We start from the raw sequence: 20,568 nt of genomic DNA, 5'->3' as shown, positions 1-20,568 counted from the left end.
GTTTGGGCAAGAAGCTGTCAAATGCCAGCACTTCAGCTGCCCCTCCCCACAATGCTGTGCACCTTCTGCCCTTTGCCTTAGAACTGTCCCCCGCCCCCATTTGCTGTGCAGGACAAGGAAGGGAGGGGAGGGGGCACTGATGTCAGGGTGGCCCCCCTCCCACCCTGTATTCTAGCTCCACAGAATGGGGGTGGGAGGCACAACAGGGCTTGGGATGTGGGAGTTTGCTGCTTGCTTTGGAGAGTAGTTCAGGGCCAGGGCAGGGGTGAGCCTGCACCACCACCCAGGAGACACCTGAGGTCAGCAGTGCCCAGCTGGAGCCTGCATCCTGAACCCCTAGCCCCAATCATGAACCCCCTTCTGCACCCCAAGCCCCCCTAGACCCAAACTCCCATACAGAGCCTGCACCCTGAACCTCCTCCTTCACCCAACCCCTGCCTCAGGCTCAGCTCAGAGCCCTTCTCACACTCCAAATCCCTTAACCCAAGACCAGAGCCCCCCAACCCTCTGCCGGATGAAAGGGAGGAAGGATGGGGGAGGAAGGGAGGATGGAGTGAGCAGGAGCGGGGCCTTGGCGAAGGGGCACAAAAGAGGCGGGGCAGGGGTATTTGGGTTGGAGGTAGATGCTGGATTGCGCTTACATTCAAAAAAGGATCTTGTGCTTAAAGAATTGGAGCTCACTGCCCAAATACACAGGGAGGGGTGAGCCCCCATGTGTATGTGCCAGGCCCAGTGTGTGTCAACCCGAGTGTGTGTGTGTTTGTATCAGCTGCTTCCCCCCCCCCTCGCCGCTCCTCCTGGCCTCCCCCTTCAAGTTCAAAGTTCAAATTCCACCCAGGCTGTGAAGTAAATCAGTTTGGATCTGCCTGCGAGGGAGGGAGCAGAGTCCCTGCTTGTGGGGAGCCAGCCCCCCACCTGCTCCAGCCTCACACCCCCAGCCCACACTGTCGGTGAGCAGGCACAGGGGAAGGGAGGGAGGGAGTTAGGCTGAGGGGCGGGGATGGGGCGGGGCCCCGGCAGGGCCCCCACCTGTGTTTCCACAGGGGCAGAGCCAGGAGCTGGACCCAATGCTCCCCCTAATGCAGGGCTGGCCAGGTGAGGCCCTCAGGGTCTCTCGGTGCTGACGGGTGTCCTAGGTGAGGCAGAGACCTTGGCTGGGCTCCACCCTGCTCGGGAGAGCAGGAGGGGCTGGGGCCAGCTGAGAGAGCAGCTGGCAAGACTGATAAGACCGTGAGTCTCCCGGCAGGGAGAGGGGGCTTTGAACAAGCGATTTCAGGGGAGTCTAGAAAGCTCCACCCTCACCCCACCGCGACTGGGGGAGTCTCCCAGCCAGAGCCTCAGGCCTTCAGCCTGCCCCCTGCGCCTCCCTCTGCCGCCAGTCACTGCTTGGTGCCCCCAGCCCTGGCCAGCTGCCCATTTCGAATGAACTTTGCCTTTTCAGGCTGGCTAATCTCCCCCCACGCTGGGTAATCAGACAGACCCTGCCGGGGAGGGGACTGTGTGGACAGCTCCTTACAGCCGGACAGGTCACCTTGGCCCGCAGAGCTGCCTGCTTCACCTTGGCAAGGGGGACCGGCAGGGGCACCACGCACAGCAGGCAGTGGGGTGACAGGACAGCAAAAGGCGCCTGCTGACTGGGGCAAGCTCAGAGCTGCTGGGCACCCGCACGCTGCAGTGATGCTAGGCTAGGGCTAGAGGGGGGGACTCGAACACGTTGCCCAGGGGCCTGGCAAGGGCTCTATCTCCTGGGCTTGTAGCTGCTGCTCCTCCTGAGACAGGTTGCTGTGGGGAGAGGCAGCCTCGCCCATTTGCCCCAGAAAGGTGTGAGGGGCTCCCAGGTGACTCCCTAACAGAGCTGGGCACTGCCTTGCAGCCAGAGCTTAGGTGCCTTACTCTGTGATTGGGCAGGGTTTAGTGCACACCCCCTCTGCCTGGCATCTCCCATTCGCTGGCTTAGGTGGTTCCCACCAGCTGTTGGAGTGTGGGTCACAGTGTCAGGCACCTCTCCCCCCCATTCAGGGTATGTCTACACTGCGACACTGTTCCGAAATAACAAGCGCTATTCTGAAATAACTTAGTCCGCGTCTACACGGCAGGCAGTTATTTCAATATAGTGTCCACATCCGGACAAGCTGGAGGACTGCTCACTCCGACTCCTGCAACCCTCATTGTACGAGGAACAAGGGAAGTCAGAGGAAGAGGGCTCTATTTCGAAATCAGTGCTGTGTAGACGCTCCCTATTTTGAAATAAGCTATTGCAAAATAAGATGCGCAATTGACATCGCTCAATTTGCATAGCTTATTTCAGGTTCAGCCCGGCAGTGTAGACACCCTCAGGCTGTGTCTAGACCGGCAAGTTTTTCCGCAAAATCATCTGCTTTTGCGGAAAAACTTGTCAGCTGTCTACACTGGCCGCTTGAATTTCCGCAAGAACACTGACGATCTCATGTAAGATCATCAGTGTTCTTGCGGAAATACTACGCTGCTCCCGTTCGGGCAAAAGCCCTCTTGCACAAATCATTTGCACAAGAGGGCCAGTGTAGACAGCACAGTACTGTTTTGTGCAAAAAAGCCCCGATGGCTAAAATGGCGATTGGGGCTTTTTTGCGCAAAAGCGCGTCTAGATTGGCACGGACGCTTTTCCGCAAAAAGTGGAAAAGCGTCCGTGCCAATCTAGATGCTCTTTTCTGAAAATGCTTTTAACGGAAAACTTTTCCATTACAAGCATTTCCGGAAAATCATGCCAGTGTAGACGTAGCCTCAGTGTATGGGAGCCCCAGACCCTCACTCTGGCTGTGTGGGTGACAGTGTCAGGTGTCTTCCCGCACATTCAGTGCTGGGAGCCCAGGGCCCTAGCTCCAGCTGTGTGGGTCACGGGCTGTTCCTGTGATTTTCTAGGTGCCTAAAAGTTAGTGCTGCCAGGCTCAGCGTCCCAGCGTCTCGGGCTCTGTGTGCAGCCAGTCCAGGCCTCTGAGCTCTCTGGTCTTCCTGCTCTTCTGCAAAGGGAGGAGCAAGTGATCCTACTTTCCAGGGGCTGGCAGGAGATAATCCCTAAACCAGTGTGGTGCCTTGGACATGCCAGGGGCACATAGACACAGAGGCTATGTCTACACTGCGGCCGTTTTTCAGAAGAGGAAATGCAAACGGAGCGCTCATTTGCAAATCTCGCACTCTCATTTGCATATTCTCTTCCGATCTTTTTACGGAAGAGGTTTTTGCGCTAAAAAGCCCTGTGTAGACGGGGCCATTTGTCGGAAAAACCCCGTTTTGCGCAAGATCCTGTAAACCTCATTTTTGGAGGAATAAGGGACCTTGCGCAAAACGCGATTTTTCCGACAAATGGCCCCGTCTACACAGGGCTTTTTATCGCAAAAACCTCTTCTGCAAAAAGTATTGGAAGAGAATATGCAAACGAGAGTGCGAGATTTGCAAATGAGGGCTCCTCTTCCGAAAAACTGCCACAGTGTAGACGTAGCCTGAGAGCTAGACAGCTAGCTAGCTGGGGCAGGGGGGGGATTTGGGAGAGATGGGGTAGATGGGGATGGATAAAAAAGGGATTTATGGGGATAGACAGGGGGTGGATAGGGATAAATAGGGGTGTATGGGATTAGATAGGGTGTGTATGGGATTTGATAGTGAGTGTATAAAGATAAATGGGGAGTGTGAGGTTAAATAGATATGTGGATAAATAGGCATGTATGTGCGTAGATAGGTGTGGATAGTTGGGGTTTATGGGGATAGATGGGGTATATGAAGATGGGATATACTGGGATGGATAAGGGGTATATGGTGCTAGATAGGGAGTGTATGGGGTTAGATAGAGGTTGTAATGGTATAGATGAGTGTGGATAGTTGAGGGTGTATGGCTATAGATGACTGTGGTGAGATGGGGTATATGGGGATAAATGGGGTTTATGGGATAGAGGGGATGTTTGGGGCTAACTGGGGTTGTCTGGGGAATTGATAGTGGGTGTATGGGGGTGAATGGGGTAGATGGGGATAGATAAGGTAGCTGGGATATATAGGGATAGATGATGGGGGTGTAGGGATTGATAGAGGGGGTAGACAGGGGTCTATGGGGACTGATAGTAGGGTAGATGGGGTCTCTGGGGTTGGATGATGTGGGTGGGAGTAACTGGGAGGGGGTAAAAGATGAATTCCCGGCAGCACGTGCTCAGCTGTGGGAGGGGGAGCTGGCATCTGGCCAGGCTCATGCATTGGCAGGAGCAGACCAGCAGCAGCAGTGCATTCTGAACTGAGTGGCACTTGCAGCTGGAGCTGCAGAGGTGGGGGCAGCATGTGGGGCCGGTGCTGGAGCTCTCCAGGAGTAACCGGGGGCAGAGTTTGTTGCTGAACCTGGAGCACACTTAGACATTTTGTAACTGAGAATGCTGCCCCCTACTGGCAGGGGCCCCACCCTCGTGGTGCTACGTGGCCCTGTGGGTAGGTGACAGGTGGTGCAGCCATCTGACCGCCGCCATCTGCTGCCTCCCTCGCTGGTGCTGGCACAGTTCTGGGGACTCCCAGCCGAGCAATGCAGAGAAAAGCTTCCCCCTAAGGCCCTGCAGGGTGTGGGAGATGGACTCTGTGGTCAAGCTCCCAGATACCGTGGTGAAGGCAGGATGTGGCCATCCTATAGAGCTTGATACAGGGTCTCCCCAAGCCCAGGGGCCAAGGTGTGGAAAGCAAGAGCCTGTGTGTGTGTGTCTGCCTATGTCGGGGGTTCTCCTGCCGCCCATCACTGTGGGGCCTGGACACCTGCCACGTGCTGCTCACGCAACAGCTCAGTTGCCTTGTGATCTGCCTGCAGGAGCGCAAACAGCGGGGGTGGGAGGCTCCACTGGAGTTTGGTGGGGGCTGTGGCTGGGGAAGAGAGTGGGGGGAAGAATGGGGTCCCACAGATGGGGAGCCGGAGCTGGGGGCAGGGCCAGGACTGGCCCCTATGGAAGGGCAACAGGGTGCAGTCTGATCTGGGCCGTTCCTGTGCTGGGCCCAGGCCTGTGGCGGGCTCTCCTCTCCTCTCAGCATCCTGTCCGTGGGTGCCTGGCGGCCAGGAGCTGCCATGCTCAGCCCCTCTGACCCCGAGAGCAGCCGCAGCCCCGGCATGCTGAGCCTGGGGGCCAGCAGCAGGGAAGACGCAGAGCCAGAGGGAGAGGAGAAGATCTGCGCCGTGTGCGGCGACCGAGCCACCGGCTACCACTTCCACGTCATGACCTGCGAGGGCTGCAAGGGCTTCTTCAGGTGAGAACCCCCTGGCCCTGCCGACCTCCACCCCCCGGCCTGGGCCTTTCCACCCCCCGGGGCTGCTGCCTTCTACTGGCACTGTGCAGGGAATTGATAGTGCCTGTTGAGAGTTAGGGTGTGGGGGTGAGCACTGGGGTGTGGGTGCAGTGGTGTGTACACGTGTGCACAATGGTATTCTTATGTGCTTGTATGTGGGGAGGGTGCAATGTGGGGGGTGAGTGTGAGACTATATTATGGCCACATGCAGCATCTTCAGGGACTGGGCTGTATCAGCTTTATGAATGGCTGTTGTGTCTATGTGGCCAGGGATTGTAGCAGCTGTGTGGGGAGAAGGTTAGCACAGATCTGCAGTGTGTGTGTGGGGAGGTGATTCCTACAGCCCCCCCCCCCCAATGGTAAACAGCTCTGGAGCGGTACCCCTCAGAGATGATTGGCAGGGGTTGGTTGAGGCCAGGGTAGGCTCAGGGGTCAAAGGACGAACCTGCATTCCAAAGGCCGAGTTTGAACAGACTGGGATCCGAACCTTGCCCAAAAAGGCGGCCAGGCAAGGCATGGCTCTTCCTCCCTTTCCTCTGGGATGTGTTTCCCCTTCAAAGAAACATGCCTAGCCGAGGAAGAGCTGGCAACAGGCCAGGTATTGCCCGTGTGGACAAAGCACAAGGCAGTGCTGGCCGCTAGCCGTCTGGCCTGGCTGTGGATGTCACAGCGTAAGGCCAGGGCTCTGCAGCTGGAGCGCGCCACTTGAGAAGTGAGACTCCACCCACGTGAGGTGATGAGGCCCCGGGGGGCTGTGCCAGGGTATTGAGTAAAGTAGGGATGTTAAATATCGGTTAATTGGATAGTTGAGTAACCTCATGAATTCTTATCGGTTAGTCGACTATTCTATAGTCCTTGGGGCGGGGCCAGCAGCCAGTACGCTCCGGCCTCTCTCCTGAGGAGCCCCCTGCAGGGTGCCAGGAGGGAGCTGGTCCATGAGGGGAGCCAGTTTAAAAACCTCTGATAAAGAGGCAGCAGTGCAGGGTGGCAGCAGCCCCTGTCTGGGGGGGGTCTGAGCTCCTAGACCTAGTGCAAGCTGGAACTGAGTTGGGCTGCCTGCCCGCTCGGCTACTAATACACTTTAAATGCAGAGCCGCAGCAAATTAAGGCCTGGACCCGTTTCAAGCCAGGTCTGAGCCAGACTGCTGGCCAGCCTGCTAAAAAACGAAATGGCAAGTGTGTGTGTGTGTGGGGGGGGGGAATGCATGTAGTTTATAGCATTAACATATAAGCTTTTGCTTATCGGTTAATCAGCTACCCTACTACATCCCTAGTGTAAAGATGTAGGTGTAACCTGGGGTGTCTATAAGGGAAGTGTGTGCAGGCTGGGGATGTGTATGGGAGTGGGGAGTGAGGTACCTATACGGAGTGTGAATTGAGGTGTATATGTGGATGGGGTGTGAAGGTGTGCATATGACGTGTGCTTTGGGTGTTTCTAGGGTATGTCTGCAGGGGGGACCATGGAGAGGCATTGGGACATGGGGTGCCTGTTGATTGGAGTGCGCAGTGTGTGCACTGGTGTGTGGAGTGCACACTGAGATGTGTGCGTGTGTGTGAACGCAGATGTGTGCATGCGTGCATAACATGTGTGTCTCAAGGGGATGCATGTATGTGTGGGTAGGGTGCGGTGTGTGTTGTGTGCACACAGGCAACTGCCTGGCTCTGTGTGTTGTGTCCACTGCCCTGTGGGTGTAGCTGCCCTGGGGCTCAGAGCCAGCCACATGCTCGTCTCCAGGGGCATTGCTGACCCCAGGTATATCTCAGCGGCACCCCTTGCGCCCAAGCAAGTACAGCCAAGGCAGTGACAGGCTGGGACATGCTGCCGGGCACAGCTCCCATCCCAGCGCTTTGGACATGACGGTCCAGGTCTGCCCCTCCCTGCAGGGCTCAGCTGGCACTTTGTCAGTTTGGACCCCAGGCTGCTGTCTGCTTGCTCCGTCCCCCCGATTCCCCCAGGCCAGCTTTGGCTCCAGCCAGGCTGCATCGTGCATTTGGCAGGTTCTAGTCATATATGCCAGCCCTAGACACCTGCCAGCCCTGCATGGGCCACCAGAGTAACTACCCACTGCAGTATTGCCAGCACCTCCTACTGCATCCCACCCTGCTCCACAGTGCCCCCTACTGCCAGCCCGGGGCACTCAGGACAATGCTGGCTGCGCAGGACTCCTGCTCCCACGCGCCACTCCCAGCTGCACCATTGTCCTAGCACCAGGCTGAGCCATTCACACCCTTCCCTGCAGCATGCTGCATGGTCCTTTGGGTCTCTCAGCCACCTGCCCTGGTGGCTCCTCGTGACACTTACGTGTGCTAGGGTTTCCTCGTGATACGTGCATTGGGGTTTCCTGGTGATACGTGTATTGGGGTTTCAGGGTGTTGGGGCACTTGCATTGTATTGTGGAATTGACTGGAGAAGACCCAGGTTTTAATGCTTGTGGCTGCTCCTCCATAAGGACAGAAACACCCTGGGTCAGCCAGATGGGTTTGTCTGGGGCATGACAACTGACCAGGGCAACCAATGCCTGAGAGAACTCTTGGGGAAGGGCCATCGTGTAGCACCAATTACCACCCTGTGTGTGCACATGGGCGGGCATGTCCGTCTGTCTGTCTGTGTTTGTGTATCAATAACCATCTGTGTGCACACACGCGCTAGCATAGCTGTCTGTCTGTGTGTGTTTGTGTAGCAATAACCATCTGTGTGTGAGAGAGCGCATAGGAGGTGTGAGCATACCCATCTGGGTGTGGGGCAGACCTGTGGGGGGCGGGGGAGTGAGCTGGCACACCCCAACGTGCTGGCATGTTACACGTCTGTGTTGCTCAGTGCTTGTGCCTCCCCCCACAGGCATCTAGACCCTGCATCCCCCTGGGACAGAGTCCGGTGCCAGGCCCCTAGGTTCAGCAGCTCGGTGGAAAGGAAGCCAGAAGCTAGGGAGCTGGGCTTCGGTTGGGCAGCCCAGTGCCTGACTGGGAGGGGAGCAAGAGCAGCGGGCGCACTGTGCCTGGCAGGGATAGTGGTACCCGAGGGGTGTGGATGAAGCTGGCAGGAGGCTGGGAGAGGGTGGACGGTCACTGGGACACCCGATCTGGGAAGGGAAGAGGCCACCTGTCTGAGTTGCTTTGTGCCTTGTGGTGCCAAGCCAAATGTGGGGGAAGGGGGGGGCTCCCTGGCCTTCTACTAGGGCCGGGTGATTCTCTCCTGGCCCCCTAGCCCTGCCCCTCTTTTGCAGGCGGTCCATCAGCAAGGGCATCTGCTTCACCTGCCCCTTCACCCGCAGCTGCACCATCACCAAAGCCAAGCGCCGGCAGTGCCAAGCCTGCCGCCTGCAGAAGTGCCTGGCCGTCGGCATGAGGAAGGACAGTAAGTCCCGGCTCAGCTCCCGTCCTGCCCGTACCCCATGCCTGGCCCTGGGGAGGCTGGAAGGGAAGTGCCTGGGCTGCTCTCCCAGGATGTCGGGACTAAGGGAATACCCGGGCTGCAGCCTTGCCACCACGGTGCACTCTGTGCTGACTCAGCACCTTCCATTGGTGAATGCCTGGTGTGGGGATCCCAGAGGAGAGGGGCACTGGACTGGGCTGGTTCTGTGCAGAGGATCCCAGCTAGTAGGATGCTGGGCTAGACTGGTGCTGGGCAGGGGGTCCCAGCTAGCAGGGTGCTGGGCTGGGCTGGGGGGTGTCCTGACTAGCAGGGGTCCCAGTTAGCAAAGTGCTGGGCTAGCCTGGTGCCATGCAAAGAATTTAGGTCACTGGTGCTTAGTGCTCTCCTCACTTTCCCCCAACAGCACCCCCTGCTGGTGAGAACAGAGGTGGCAGGGAGGGGAGGAAAAGGCTCAAGATTTCAGCATTGTCCGGGGCACCCAGAAACCGTGGAGCCCCTGTATGTCTCAGAGGAGTAGCCCTTGCGTGGCTGGGCGGAAGCTTGTTGGGGAGGAGGGCCGACAGCTCACTGCAGGCGGGGAGGGGTTAGATGGGCTGTTTTGTGCTTCTTCTGTGGAGCAGGCATGGCCAAGGTCTCTGGTTTGCAGTGAGCACCTGCTCTATCAGTCCAGTGTGGCTCTGGAGGGCCTGCCCACCCAACCCTGAGCCCACCCAGCCCCTGCTTCTGCTCACAGGCAGGTGCAGGCTCCGCTGGGTGGGGAGCAGTTCTGTGCCCCGGCCTCTCCTCTAGGTTTGCCCCAAAGTGACCCTGCTGGCGACCTGGAGACCTGTCCCCCCGTTCGGGAGGATGGGGGTGGTGGAAGCTGCTCTCCTGTCTCTACTCCCATCGCTGCTGGGCACTCGGCTCAACACACGGGCTGGCAAGCGCCAGGAGCACTCACCCTTGTAGAGCCACGAGGCCACACTCCTTCCTCCAAGACTCACGGCGCTGCCCACAAGCAGCTGTGGTGTGGCAGAGACTCACCCAAGGACAGTGGCAAGCCCCATTGAAAGCTGCCAGGCACCAGCTTTGCCCACCCCTCCCAGGACCAGCGGCGGGAGTAGAACACAGGAGCCCTGTGCCCAGTGCTTGGTCTGGCATGTGGCCCTGCTCCTGCCTGCTGGTTGGCCAGGAGGGCCATGCTCAATGGCAGACAGTGAAGCACTGGCTGCAGGTCTGCAGCAGCAGCTTGCCCACGGCCGGGGCAGTGCCATGCCCAACGTCCCAGCCTCTTGGACAGGGCATAGGGAGAGGTAGCTGGGAGCTGCATTGCTAGGGCCCAGCCCCTCACCCTGCCTCGTGGCCCGGCAGTGATCATGTCAGAGGAGGCTCTGCAGATGCGCCGGGTACTGCGGAAGCAGAAGAAGCAGGAGCGGGAGCTGGCTGGGGAGCAGGAGCAGCTGACGGAGGAGCAGGAGCAGATGATCGGCATCCTCATCGAGGCCCATAAGCGGCACTTTGACTCCGGCTTCTCCCAGTTCGTGCATTGCCGGGTGAGAGCCACAATCCCACTCCCCCATGCATTGGGGGGGGGCTACTGCCCCCAGAACCACACCCTGACTTGCCCCAGTCGCTCTACACCCGGGTTGGGCAATAGTTTTTAATGGGGGGGGCACTCTAAGATTTTGGCAAGTGGTCAAGGGCTGCATTTCTACCAAAGGGTTGTGGGGTCTGGGACAGAGACAGGGTGCAGAAGGGAGCTTGGGGTAGGGGACTGGAGTGCAGGGGGGGGGGTGGAGTCTGAGAGGGAGTGTAGGTGGAGGGGTTGTCAGCTGTGGCAGAGGCTTGGGGTGCAAAGTCCAGAAGGGGGTGTGGGAGTCAGAGAGGATTCTGGCCTGGGGAGGGGGTGCAGGGTCTGGGAGGGAGCTGTGACCTGGAGGAAAGGGGTACAGAGGGTTTGGGTGGTGGCCTGGGGCCAGTAGTTGTGGGAGAGAGGGGGTGGGTGTCAGAGGCAGGCTCTGGCTGGGAAGCCCTTACCTAGGCGCTCCCAGCCAGCAGTCCTGCAGGAACCTGAAGGATGCAGTTGCAAGCTGCTCCATGTGGTAGGAGGGAGGGCGTGAGGGAGCTTCATTGGCTGCCCTTGCCCCCAGTAAAATTTCTCAGCCCCTATTGGCCGGAAACTGGCCAACGGGAGCTGAGAGATTTTGCTGGGGCGCGGGACAGAGCACAAAGTCTCTCTTCTGTGTCTCAGCATAGAGCAGCCACATTTAAAGCATCCGCAGCTGCTGTGCTGAAGGTTCCCAGTGGCGAGCCGGATCCGATCCGCTAGCTGCCTCTTGCCCACTCCTGGTCTAGTTGCCGGTCGGCTGCTCACATTAGTCTGGTGGCTAAATAGGCTAAGGAACCCACGTCTGTTGGTCTGGACCAACATTCCAGTCTGATAAAGGCAGGAGGAACCTGGCTCTTCCGGGAAAGCCGTCCTCTTTTAGAATGGTTCTTGTCCGTCGGGGTCAGTGGGTTTTGCATGGTCATGCTGTTTTTCTGAGGGGTGTTTGTTATCTCCCGTTGTTCTTCTTGCTCCCCATCTTCTTTGTTCTGCCACGCTCAGCAGCTTTGGATCACGAATATCTTGTCCCAATTGATAAATGCTCGCCCTTTCCCTCGGTGTCCCAATCTGCCCTCTTTTGTTATGCCTTCGAGTGCGCTGGTGGATCCCCCCGTGCAGTATCCCTGGTTCTGTGATGGCTTTCACCCTTCTCTCTCACACATTCCTTACGCTCACACATAAGAAGAACGAGGGTTATGGATAACATTTAAAGAAAAGCAGATCATTGCATTCTTTCACTAGATTGTATTACAATATCTACTTTGAAACAAAAGCCAAAATAACAATGATAAAAATTCTAATCAAATAATTCTAAATCATTTATATAATAAAATGATAATAATAATCTCTCTCCCTAAAAAAAAATTCCTGCAGGATGACAGTGTGGTCATCACATTACTCTGCATCGCCCCACCTCCCCCAGCCTCTGCAGAGTCAAGAGAAGCAGCCCCCAGCTCCCCTGTGTTCTTGGCCCTGCTGGGGCTCCAGTACCTGCTGCCAGGGTCAGCTGGGGGCAGGGGGGCAGAGAGCTGAAGCTGGGGCAGCCTCTACCCCAGCCCTCCCTGCTGCCTGGTGGGGCTGGCACACAACCCATCCCTCCCCAGCGACCGGGGAGGGGGAAACCAAGGCTGGTGCAGTCTCAGCCCCAGCCCTGCCCAGTGGCCGTGGGAAGCGCTGGGGCTGCCTAAGCCCTGAGAGAGGGGGGTTGGGGAGCAGTGAGCAAGGGGCCCAGCCCCCTAGAAATAACTATAAAATCTAAGTATATTTCTACTTTAAAATAATGTAAAAGCATACTACAACTTGGTACATTAAAACTTAAATGCTTAAAATATCACTCAAAATAAGAAATAGGATTTTTTCTACTACAAGCTGGTTGGAGCAGCCATGTGTCTGCAGCCTCCTCGCTCGGGCCTCACTGCAGCTGCCACATCTGTATTTGCAGATCCTGTGCGTGGATTCTCACCCCACTTCAACCCTAAGGGAACCCTTGGCAGAGGATCCCCCAGCCTTGCCTCGGAGACAACACTGGAGTCGTAACCCTGGCGACTGCAGGGCTGCACCCGATGGGGCGTGGGATTGTGGGCGGGTGTACCCAGCAGTCCAAGGCTCAGCTGAATTGCAGGGCAATGTACCGGGCCGGGTCGCCACACCCCAGAGCCAGCTACCTCTCCACAGCAGCGGCATTAAAAGCTCTGACCGGGGTCTCTGTCTCCCCAGCCTCCAGTGCGACTGTACATCCACAACCTGAGCCCTCACAGATCCCAGGAGACCAGTGTCCCCCAAGTCTTGCGGGGGCTCTCCCGTCCTGAGGGCAGCCCCCTGGCTCCCTTGCAGAGCCTGCCGGAGGACATGCTGCCCGACGTCTTCTCCATGCTGCCCCACTTCGCCGATCTCAGCACCATCCTCATCCAGCAAGTGATCAAATTCGCCAAGGAGATCCCAGCCTTCAGGTCAGCAGGGTGGGGCTGCCCTCCGCTGTGGGGCAGCAGCTCTAATTGCCTGGGTGGGGGGAGTGGGAAATGGGAGCTGAGACCCTGAGCATCTGACAGGCCCAGCTCATCACACTAGTAACCTGCATTATCCCACTCCTCCCCCATGCCCTGCCTTGCCCTGGCCCTCCATCCCCCAGGCCAGACCCACTGCATCCCTACCCACCTCCCCGCAACCCCAACCCCACCCTGCTACATCCCTGCCACATCCCTGCCCCTCAACCCCACCCTTCCACATCCCTTCCCCACCCCCCACCCCTGCCCTGCCACACCCCTGCCCCCCAGCCCCACCCTGCCACACCCCTGAACCCCAGCCCCGTCCTGCCACACCCCTGCCCCCAGCCCCACCCTGCCGCATCCCTGCCCCTCCCCCCAGTCCCACCTTGTCACACCCCTGAACCCCAGCCCCGTCCTGCCACACCCCTGCCCCCAGCCCCACCCTGCCGCATCCCTGCCCCTCCCCCCAGCCCCACCCTGCCACACCCCTGCCCCCAGCCCCACCCTGCTGCATCCCTGCCCCTCCCCCCAGTCCCACCCTGTCACACCCCTCGCCTCAGCCCCACCCTGCCACATCCCTCCCTCCCCCCAGCCCCACCCCCACCCCTCCCCTCCAGCCCCGCCCTGCCCATCCCTACTCCCCCTGCACCTGCCTCAGCCCCACTCAATCCCTTTCCCCCCACTCCTCTGCAGCCCACTCAATCCCTTCCCCCCCATATCCCTCTCCCCCTCCCCCTCTGCGCCCCTTTTCAGCTGTCCTCTGTCATATTCCTACTCCCCTGGGCACTCCCCTCAGCCCCTTGCCTGCCACAACCCTGGGTCCCCTGAGACTCTGCTCCCCCACCCCCTGCAACTCCCTCAGCCCTGCTTCATCACTGACCCATGCCCATGTTCCCCCATTTCCCCACACCCCACTCAGCCCTGCCCTGACCCATTCTTGGGTCCCCCACTCACCGCCTCCCACTCTCCCACCTCATTCCCCCAGACCTCGTCCCTGGATTCCCTCCCACCTTCTCCCCTTCAGCCCTGCATTTCCACATGCCCGGGGCCCCCATTCCCTGCTCCCCCTGCTCCTGCCCCCCCCCCAAAACCCTGCTCAGCCCAGCCCCTACTGCAGATGGTAGGGTCCCCATTTTGTACACTGTCCATGGCTCTGTGCTGCTTTGGGCGGCTGCTCCCGGCCTGGCCTCACTCCCACGCTCTCTCCGGGAAGGAGTTTGCCCATCGACGACCAGATCTCGCTTCTCAAAGGCGCCACTTTGGAGATCTGCCAGATCCAGTTCAACACGGTCTTCAACGAGGAGACCAACGCCTGGGAGTGCGGCCAGCACTGCTACACCATCCAAGATGGTGCCCTGGGTGAGTCCCTGCGGGGCCAGGGCTGGGCTGGCCTGACTCCCCGGGGTTCTGACTCCACTTCCCAGCCAGTCGTCCGCAGCATCCCCCATGGGGGCTCCCCAGGGCTTGGGTTGGGGGAGCCCTGGAAGGGAGCTGGCGGCCCGATAGCCTCCTCCTGCCCCGAATCCCGACAAGGACCATCGACCAGGGCAAATCTCCCAGGCAGGAGATTTGTGTTCTACGCCCCTTGGTGAGCGGAGAGATGCCTGCGTCTCTCTGCCCCAGCCCTTCCTGCAGGGCATGAGGAACACGTCTGCCTCTCCTAGGCCTGCGGGCGCCCCCAGCTCTGCACAGGCACTGGCTCCGCCACCTTGACTTCCCTGGGCCCTGGCACACTGGCGGCTGAGTGGGGAGCCCTGAGCCCAGCCAGTGCAGCTTCCCCGTCACCCCCTCTCTGTCCCCAGCTGGGTTCCAGCAAATCTACCTGGAGCCGCTGCTCAAGTTCCACATCAGCCTGAGGAAGCTGAGACTTCATGAGGCCGAGTACGTGCTGCTGCTGGCCATTGTCCTGTTCTCGCCTGGTAAGCGCCTCCGGGCTCCTGTGGCACCGCGCCCCCAGGCCCACCATGGCACCGCGCCCCCAGGCCCACCATGGCACTGAGCCCGCAGGCCCACCGTGGCACCGCGCCCCCAGGCCCACCATAGCACCGAGCCCCCAGGCCCACCATGGCACCGAGCCCCCAGGCCCACCATGGCACTGAGCCCGCAGGCCCACCATGGCACCGCGCCCCCAGGCCCACCGTGGCACCGCGCCCCCAGGCCCACAGTGGCACCGCGCCCCCAGGCCCACAGTGGCACCGCGCCCCCAGGCCCACAGTGGCACCGCGCCCCCAGGCCCACCATAGCACCGAGCCCCCAGGCCCACCATGGCACCGAGCCCCCAGGCCCACCATGGCACCGCGCCCCCAGGCCCACCGTGGCACCGAGCCCCCAGGCCCACCGTGGCACTGAGCCCGCAGGCCCACCGTGGCACCGAGCCCCCAGGCCCACCATGGCACTGAGCCCGCAGGCCCACCGTGGCACCGAGCCCGCAGGCCCACCATGGCACCGCGCCCCCAGGCCCACCATGGCACTGAGCCCCCAGGCCCACCGTGGCACCGCGCCCCCAGGCCCACCATGGCACTGAGCCCGCAGGCCCACCGTGGCACCGAGCCCGCAGGCCCACCATGGCACCGCGCCCCCAGGCCCACCATGGCACTGAGCCCCCAGGCCCACCGTGGCACCGCGCCCCCAGGCCCACCATGGCACTGAGCCCCCAGGCCCACCGTGGCACCGCGCCCCCAGGCCCACCATGGCACTGAGCCCGCAGGCCCACCGTGGCACCGAGCCCCCAGGCCCACCATGGCACTGAGCCCCCAGGCCCACCGTGGCACCGCGCCCCCAGGCCCACCATGGCACTGAGCCCGCAGGCCCACCGTGGCACCGAGCCCCCAGGCCCACCGTGGCACCGAGCCCGCAGGCCCACCGTGGCACCGAGCCCCCCACCCAACCCCCACCATGGCACCGAGCCCCCAGGCCCACCGTGGCACCGAGCCCGCAGGCCCACCATGGCACTGAGCCCCCAGGCCCACCGTGGCACCGAGCCCGCAGGCCCACCATGGCACCGAGCCCCCAGGCCCACCGTGGCACCGAGCCCGCAGGCCCACCATGGCACCGAGCCCCCAGGCCCACCGTGGCACTGAGCCCCGCCCAACCCCCACCATGGCACCGAGCCCCCCGCCCAACCCCCGCGATGGGCACCGAGCCCCCCGCCCAACCCCCGCGATGGGCACCGAGCCCCCCGCCCAACCCCCGCGATGGGCACCGAGCCCCCAGCCCAACCCCCGCGATGGGCACCGAGCCCCCCGCCCAACCCCCACGATGGGCACCGAGTCCCCAGCCCAACCCCCGCGATGGGCACCGAGCCCCCCGCCCAACCCCCGCGATGGGCACCGAGCCCCCTGCCCAACCCCCGCGATGGGCACCGAGCCCCCTGCCCAACCCCCATGATGGGCACCAAGCTCCCCAGCTGAGCGCAAAAACTCCCACCCAGCACCAAACCTCCTTTCTAGCTCCCCGGCTGGGAACCAAACCCCCTGCCCAGCCCCGACCGCAGGCACCGAGCCTCCTTTGCAGTCCCCCCAATAGGCACAGGTGCTCCCATCCAGCCCCCATTGTGGGCCCCAAACCCCCCACTGAGCACTAACCCCCTCCACAGCACTGAGCCCTCCTCCCCGAGGGCACTCAGCCCCCCTGCTGCCTGGTCCCCCAGCTCCAATCACAGGCACTGACCCCCGGCCCAACCCCCACCACGGGCACCGAGCTCCCCTCCCGACTTGCATGCCAGGCATTGAGCTCTCCTGCAGGCACTGGGGATACATCTAAACTACAGAGTTTTTCCAGGATACTGGACGTATCCCGGAAAAGCTCTGCCGCACCCAAGGAACATGTCTGCTTTTCCGAAAAACATTTCAGAAAAGCAGACGCGTTTTTTTCGGCAACCCTGTAAACCTCGTTTTACGAGGAAGAAGGGATGTTCCAAAAGTGGCTTTTTTCCCAACAATTGGCCCCGTGTAGATGGGCCAATTGCTGGAAAAGCCTCTTCCGGAAGAAAAGCAGAAAAAGATACACAAATTGCAGTTCACAATCTGCTTATCTTTTTCTGACAGATCTTTGTAGTCTAGACCCAGCCTGAGTCCCATGCTCAGCCTCTGATCCTGCCCCTCCTATGGGCACTAACAAGGAAGGATGCCGACTTTGAGACCCCTGTCCAGCCCCCCACGTCCTTTCCCTCTGCACCTGGAAACTGACCAGTCAGACCAGTGTGGTGGCACATGAGGGCATATCCATGGCCCCGTCAATGGAACCCGCGGTGCCCTCTGAGCAGGAGGGGAACACTGAGCAACGGGCACTGAGTCCCTCGGGGCTTGCTCTGTCTGCACACCTCCCGCCCTGGGCATCCTGCACTGAGCCCCCCGGGGTGTGTGGCCCCTGCCCTGCTGGCATGCTTATGCCAGGGCTGCTTCTCTTCCTAGACCACCCTGGCATCACCCAGCACGACACCATCGACCAGCTGCAGGAGAAGATGGCCCTCACTCTGAAGAGCTACATTGACCAACGGCACCCGCTGCCTGAAGGCAGGTGAGCAAGGGCCCCCCCGTCCCAGGTAACAGGCTGGTGCCACATCCCAGCTTTGACCAGTCCTTGGGGTGCCCGTCAGTGTGCCAGCCTAGGGGCTCACTTTTCCACAGCCATGTGGCCCCACTGCCTGCGAGACTGAGCCGCTGGCCCCTTGCCCTTCTGCTCCACCCAGCGAGCTCTGCCCTGCCCGTCCAGCTGAGCCAGGCTCTGGGGCAGAGACGTGTTTCCTCTTCCTTGGGGAGCCAGGCACCAGTGGCAGATACAGGGCAGGGCAAGCGGGGCGGCTGACCCGGGCCCCGCGCTTCAATAGGCCCCGTGCCTTGGGCCCCGCAAAACTCTCATCTGCTCCTGCCGGGCACCGTGCTGACACCTGCAGCCTCTCCCAGCCAGGGCAGGTATGTTGGTGCCCTGGAGCATGGCACACGGTGCACAGGGGAAGACAGGCTGGCTAACGCCAGGCTTGGCTCCCTGGGCCTCTGTGATCCGAGGGTCAGTTCTTCCCGGCTGCCTTCCTGCGAGATCAGGCCTCCGCTGGCCGCGCTGGGAGAAGCAGGTGTGGAGCGTTCAGTAGAGCCCAGCGTGGATACACAATCTGGGACCCACCACCGTACCTGCGGAAATGAGCCGTGGACAGCCGCATGTGTGGATTGGCAGGGCTCTAGTGCTCAGTTCTAGGGGTTTCTATTGGCTCTCCAGGGTCCCAGCCAGCCTCCTAACACAACACCTCCTGGCTCCGGCTCTCTACATGCAGGGCAGAGTGACATCAAACCTGGAGGGAAACTGAGGCACGGAGTGGAGTTGCCCCAAATTCCCACATTCTTCACCCTACCCTGCAGGAGCAGATGAGTGTGGGGGGGTGCTCACTCCTATAGTCCAGCCTGCACAGCCTCACAGAGGGGAAGGCCAGTGAGAGCCCTCTCTGGACCCCAGGCAGGTACCTAGCCCATCTCTGAAGTGCTTGGCCTGTCACTCAAAGGGTGGCTTTATTCTCACCCAGACCCAGGAGAGACCCCAGCTTGCCCCCCCCCCCCACGCCCCGAGTCTGGGGGAGCTGGGGCTTCCCATTTCTGTGCTCTGAGTCACTTCAAAGCATGGGAGTCGGTTCTCAGCTGGACCCCAGGACAGAGAGAACTTCGACCGCTCTGTGATGGCTCCCATGGCCACATCTGCAGACACTGCACACTGCCATGGCCCCCCACATGTCCATGCTTGGCACTGGTGCGCGCACACACACACACACACTCGCACTCGCACAGCTGCTAGCGCAACTATACACAAACACACACACACACAGAGAAAACCCAGCCATCCAAGGGGATGTCCCCTGGTTATCCATGACACACGATGCACCCTGCAACGCAAACACCTGTGTGATAGTTCACAAGGCCATTTCACTACTCTGAGGCCCCCTCCTCCACTCTGCCCCACCCTACCCCGCTCGTGCACAACCTAGATGGTCTCTCTCAGCCACATGCACATGCCTGTGCACACAGGGAAGGAACGGTCTCCCAGCTCTGCCCCAGATATGGAGGCTGGTTTGCCAGGCTGGAAACCAAAGGGCCCATGTCTGGGGTCTGGGGTGGGGGGAGCAGTGTAGCATTGGGGTCGTTCTCCCTAGCCAGGGAAGAGGGGGGCTCGGCCTTGAAGCCTCTCTCCCCAGCAGGGCCCTGCCAGTTCCCACCCAGTCACTTAGCACAAAGGGTTTCAGTCTAGCCCCTGCCCTGTTTCACCCACATGCACCTCTTGTGAGATAACCGGACGGGGCCAGGGTGGGGGGGGGGGGAGAATGGGAGTCGTGTCAGGACTCCTGGGCTCTGGTTCCAGGGGAGTTCTGGAAGGGAGTGGGGTCTAGTGGAGTTACAGGGGCTGGGAGTCACTGATCAGTGTTCCCTGTAAGCTGAGCGCTTGGGTGGCTACCCAGGAGAGATTCAATTGCCACCCAGTGGATTATCAGGGCACCCACAGCATGTGTGGTGCACAGAACAAAATTTACTCTGCACGTGGATGGAAAAAATTAGAGGGAACAGTATCCCTGACCCTGTCTGCAGGTAAGTCCCGTCCTCCTCACGTGCCTCAGTTTCCCCCATCTCCTGCCCCAGCTGTGTGGAGTGGCATCCCGGGTGTGGGGAAGGGAGTTCCTGCCATAGCACAGTGCATCTCTGCCCCGCTCTCAGGGCCATTGACTGGAGCCTGCCCCACAAACAAGTGCCAGGGAGCTGCAGCCTTAGCCTGGCCTTGCTGCCCCCTCCCTTTGCCTGTCAAGCTCCTCCAAGCCATGGTGCAGCTGTGCCTGGTGCAGCTTCCAGCCAGTAGCAGATGGGGCTACAGAGCCCACGAGGCATCTGCCCAGCCCTCCGGGGAGCCAGTGCCAGCTGAGCCTTGCCCGGGGAGAGGCGCTGGGCTGCCTGGCCAGATGGATGGACACCTGACGCCAGGGAGCGGGGCTCCTCAGCTCCGAAGTGTGGCTGAACGAGGGAGCGCCGGGGCAGGCGGGTGCCTGGGCCACGGGCAGGGCTGACGCGCCGCTCCCTCCGCCCTAGGTTGCTCTACGCAAAGCTGCTCTTGTTGCTGACGGAGCTGCGGACGCTCAAGGTGGAGAACACGCGGCAGATCCTGCACATCCAGGACCTCACCATCATGAACCCGCTGCTCTCAGAGATCATCAGCTAGAGCCTGGGGACGAGACACACTGGCCCGGGGCCCCCCTGGCTGGGGCTGGGACCCTGCCTCTTTCCAGACCCACCGGCTGCCCGGGAGCTCAGGGGCTCCACGGCTCAGCCTGCGGCCAGACCCCACTGCCAGACTTGTGGCTCCCGACTCCTGGGCCCTGCTCAGCGCCTCCGACCTGCTCTCAGCTCCAGGGGGCTGGGCCGGCTGCAGCCGAGGCAAATTGCCGCATCAGCACAGCTGGGTCCCTGCCTGGCCAGCACCGCTTGTGCTGAGCAGCCCAGGGACACGGGCCAGAACCAGCCTGCGTCTGGACCAAACTAAGCCTGGCACTCAAGCCCAGCCAGACCCAGATGCGAGAGGGTGCAGCTGGGCGGGGTGGGACTGAGCATGTGGCCGTTCGGCTGGGCTGGGGGTCTGACTGGAGCCCAGCACTGGGAGAGGAGAGCCCAGCAGCCTGCGATGTGACCGTGCCCAGAGCCAGTCTGGCAAGAGACACCAGTATGAGGCCTGCATCCCACAGCCCTGTCCCCTGCCCCTTGACCCTTTCTCCATCCTAGGCCCTCCCAGAGCCCCTCCAGCCCTGATCCCCGTCTCTGTGTGGGGCTTGGCCCATGTTGCAGCACCTGAACCTCAGCCCTGCCGCACCACAGAACAGG

At 60.9% G+C, this 20,568-nt stretch overlaps 1 protein-coding gene across 2 annotated transcripts; it reads left to right on the top strand.

Annotated features, from left to right (window-relative positions):
• The first annotated feature begins 822 nt into the window (after window positions 1-822).
• On the top strand, window positions 823-20,040 carry NR1I3 (nuclear receptor subfamily 1 group I member 3). 2 transcript variants are annotated; one of them, XM_014569640.4, is made up of 9 exons: window positions 823-950; window positions 4,997-5,241; window positions 8,505-8,635; window positions 10,004-10,185; window positions 12,456-12,688; window positions 13,938-14,083; window positions 14,527-14,643; window positions 17,137-17,242; window positions 19,783-20,040. In XM_014569640.4, the coding sequence occupies exons 2-9, from the start codon at window positions 5,063-5,065 to the stop codon at window positions 19,910-19,912; spliced, it is 1,224 nt and encodes a 407-aa protein (XP_014425126.2). In that variant the 5' UTR covers window positions 823-950; window positions 4,997-5,062; the 3' UTR covers window positions 19,913-20,040. The 2 variants fall into 2 exon arrangements, with proteins under 2 accessions (XP_014425126.2, XP_075763048.2); XM_075906933.2 differs by having other exon boundaries at window positions 839-950; window positions 5,026-5,241.
• Window positions 20,041-20,568: the final 528 nt, after the last annotated feature.

The sequence above is a fragment of the Pelodiscus sinensis genome, chromosome 22, assembly GCF_052426305.1.
Source record: "Pelodiscus sinensis isolate ZL-2025 chromosome 22, ASM5242630v1, whole genome shotgun sequence".
Lineage (NCBI taxonomy): Eukaryota > Metazoa > Chordata > Testudines > Trionychidae > Pelodiscus > Pelodiscus sinensis.
Note: the sequence above shows the minus strand (reverse complement) of the source record. Positions and strands in the feature narration are given on the sequence as shown.

What these genes read in the sequence shown, in the direction of transcription:
- NR1I3 (XM_014569640.4), top strand. Translation starts at nt 5,063, where the DNA reads ATGCTCAGCCCCTCTGACCCCGAGAGCAGCCGCAGCCCCGGCATGCTG. An exon ending in CGTCGGCATGAGGAAGGACA is followed by an intron (nt 8,636 to 10,003) that starts GTAAGTCCCGGC and finishes GTGGCCCGGCAG; the next exon opens with TGATCATGTCAGAGGAGGCT. An exon ending in CATCCAAGATGGTGCCCTGG is followed by an intron (nt 14,084 to 14,526) that starts GTGAGTCCCTGC and finishes CTCTGTCCCCAG; the next exon opens with CTGGGTTCCAGCAAATCTAC.